Raw genomic sequence first — 2,500 nt, forward strand, 5'->3', positions numbered from 1 at the left:
TGCATAATGTAATCTGTGACGGATAATTCCATTTCCCGTTCTTTGTTTGAGAAAAAAAAAATCTTTGCAGTCGTAACTCACTTCTTCCTTCCCTTAAAAGTCTGCAAGCATTACACCCGAAATAGTCAAACCTTTAGTTTAGTCTTTAAATACTTAGAATAGTTTAATGAAAAAAAAGAATTAAAATATTCATGTAAATATCATGCACACTGCATCACACAATAGGAAATAATACTACAATCATTAATCAATATATTGAGGGCATGGCTGCAGAGAGAGCCGCAGGTGGATCTCTGCGGCAGCGGTCGAGGGGACGTCGAGGGCAGACTTGGCGCCGGCCGAGGTTTCCACACAGTGCTTATTAGGACTGGACTGCCTTCACAGCAGTTGGGTATCCCTTTGCTACCATCACAGCAGCTGGGTTAGCCTTTGCTACCATCACAGCAGCTGGGTTTAAGCCGGTGCTGCCTTCACAGCAGCCGGGTAAGCCTTTGCTACCATCACAGCAGCTGGGTTAGTTCGTTCTACCATCTCGGCAGCTGGTGTAACGTGAACCACCTTCTCTGAGCAGCAGATGGTGAAGCTGTGCCACCTCCACAACCTTCTGTGCCGCTCTGCGACATCATGCCCTGCCCTTCACCTCCCGTCTGCAAAAATATGTTAAAACATGTTAACTTACATAACTGAATAAAAAAATAATTTGCCTCTACCTGTCTGCGGTTGCTGCATATTGTCTTGGCTCGAAGGTACCAGTAGAGCAGCTGGAAGACCGAGAAGAAGAACAGGGAGGTGGCGAGGACGCTGTTCCAGTCTTCCCGAAGGATGAAGAAGGTCGTGATGGCTATTCCGCTGAGCAGGATGAGGGGCGCACAGATCCCAGCAATCACCCGCCACCGCAGCACACGGGCTGGCCACGCAGTCGCCTGCTGCTCAACGGATCTGGTCGACATACTTGATAAAATGCTCCAAACGCCTCAAAAATAAACGTTATAACCTTTACCTAGATTTTATTTTATTAGGTATTGGTTTTACAGGAGAAAGGGCATTCACTCAGGAGCAGCGCTAGAGGGTACTCGTCTCTTAGCCGGGTGGTAGCTCACTGGGCTGTCTGACGTGCGACGGGCTGTTCGGGGTATCCGGGCATGTCGGCTCGCGCATGCGCACAGAACAGGTTAGCACTGGGGGATTATTATGGCTGGTGACGTCAGCAGATTTCACCGACAAACACCTTTGTTATTCAGGTGACTGAACCTCTCACCGCGACAAGACATGCGACCACAAGTACTTATAAGGCTTATCTGTTTTGAGGAAAGACGTTGATAATGACACAGATGTGCGAAATAGCCTTTGAATAATCCTTTACCGAGTATGGCATCGCACTTTTCTCATGTTATGAAACGTTCTCCTGGTGTCCCAGTTCGCATCTTAATCAAGTAAAACGACGTTGCAGGGCATAAATTGTTAGTTTTTTTGGTCTCTTATCATTCTACTGAACAAAATAGGATCGGCGTCGGAAAGTTTTAAAAATTAGCCAAATCATTACTCCTTGTATTATCATCACTAACATCAGTGTTGTTATTGTTGTTAATATTATTGATATCGTTGTTAGCATAATAATCGCTGTTCATCAAGATTATTATAATTATTATTATTATGTTGTTATCATTATTACTCTCATCATTAGTATTATCATTATTATCACTATCATCACTGCTATTGTTATTATCATTATTGTCATCATTACTATTTTTATCATCATTATCACTTTTACAATCATTATCATTATTAGTATCATTATTATTATTGTTACCATTATTATCATTACCATTATTGATGTTATTATCTCAATTATCATAATCATTATGATAATAATAATAATTATTATCATTATCAAAATCATAATTGTGTTTATTGTTAAAATTATTAGTTTTACTATCATTATTATTGTTATTAATGTTATCCTTTTTACTAGTGTTATTATCATCATCATTATTGTCATCATATTCACAGTCTTTAAGCCTGGCCGATGTGAACACTATCCCGCCGATGGTCCCGCGTGGCCTGCGTTTACATAATGTTGAAATAATAGCTGTTCCGATGCACGGATGTGTTTCCTTCGCCCTCGATCCTACTTTCTTGATTCCATCCTTCCACACTTGCAAACTATTAGACGTCCGCTTGTCCACTTCCGCCGTTTAGCTGGCCATTGCTGTGTCTGCCGAGGCATAGCCGCTCGCCGGTCCCGCTGCCGGTGCCTCGCCAGGGCCTCCTCGCCAGGGCCTCCTCGCCAGGGCCTCCTCGCCAGGGCCTCCTCGCCAGGGCCTCCTCGCCAGGGCCTCCTCGCCAGGGCCTCCTCGCCAGGGCCTCCTCGCCAGGGCCTCCTCGCCAGGGCCTCCTCGCCAGGGCCTCCTCGCCAGGGCCTCCTCGCCAGGGCCTCGCCAGGGCCTCCTCGCCAGGGCCTCCTCGCCAGGGCCTGCTCTGCCCTGGGCCTCCTCGCCAG

General features: G+C 45.7%; 1 protein-coding gene across 1 annotated transcript in view; it reads right to left on the reverse strand.

The window, feature by feature from the left end:
• LOC122247421 (uncharacterized) overlaps positions 1-1,423 on the reverse strand; it is an 18,505-nt gene extending 17,082 nt beyond the window's left edge. The window contains exon 1 of the mRNA XM_043006705.2: positions 711-1,423. Coding sequence (XP_042862639.2) covers positions 711-950 — 240 coding nt within the window. The 5' untranslated portion in view covers positions 951-1,423. The remainder of the gene's footprint in view (positions 1-710) is intronic.
• Between the last annotated feature and the right edge of the window lie 1,077 nt (positions 1,424-2,500).

The sequence above is a fragment of the Penaeus japonicus genome, unplaced genomic scaffold (genome assembly GCF_977035675.1).
Source record: "Penaeus japonicus unplaced genomic scaffold, GWHDUDI00000001_assembly GWHDUDI00000021, whole genome shotgun sequence".
Classification (NCBI taxonomy): domain Eukaryota; kingdom Metazoa; phylum Arthropoda; class Malacostraca; order Decapoda; family Penaeidae; genus Penaeus; species Penaeus japonicus.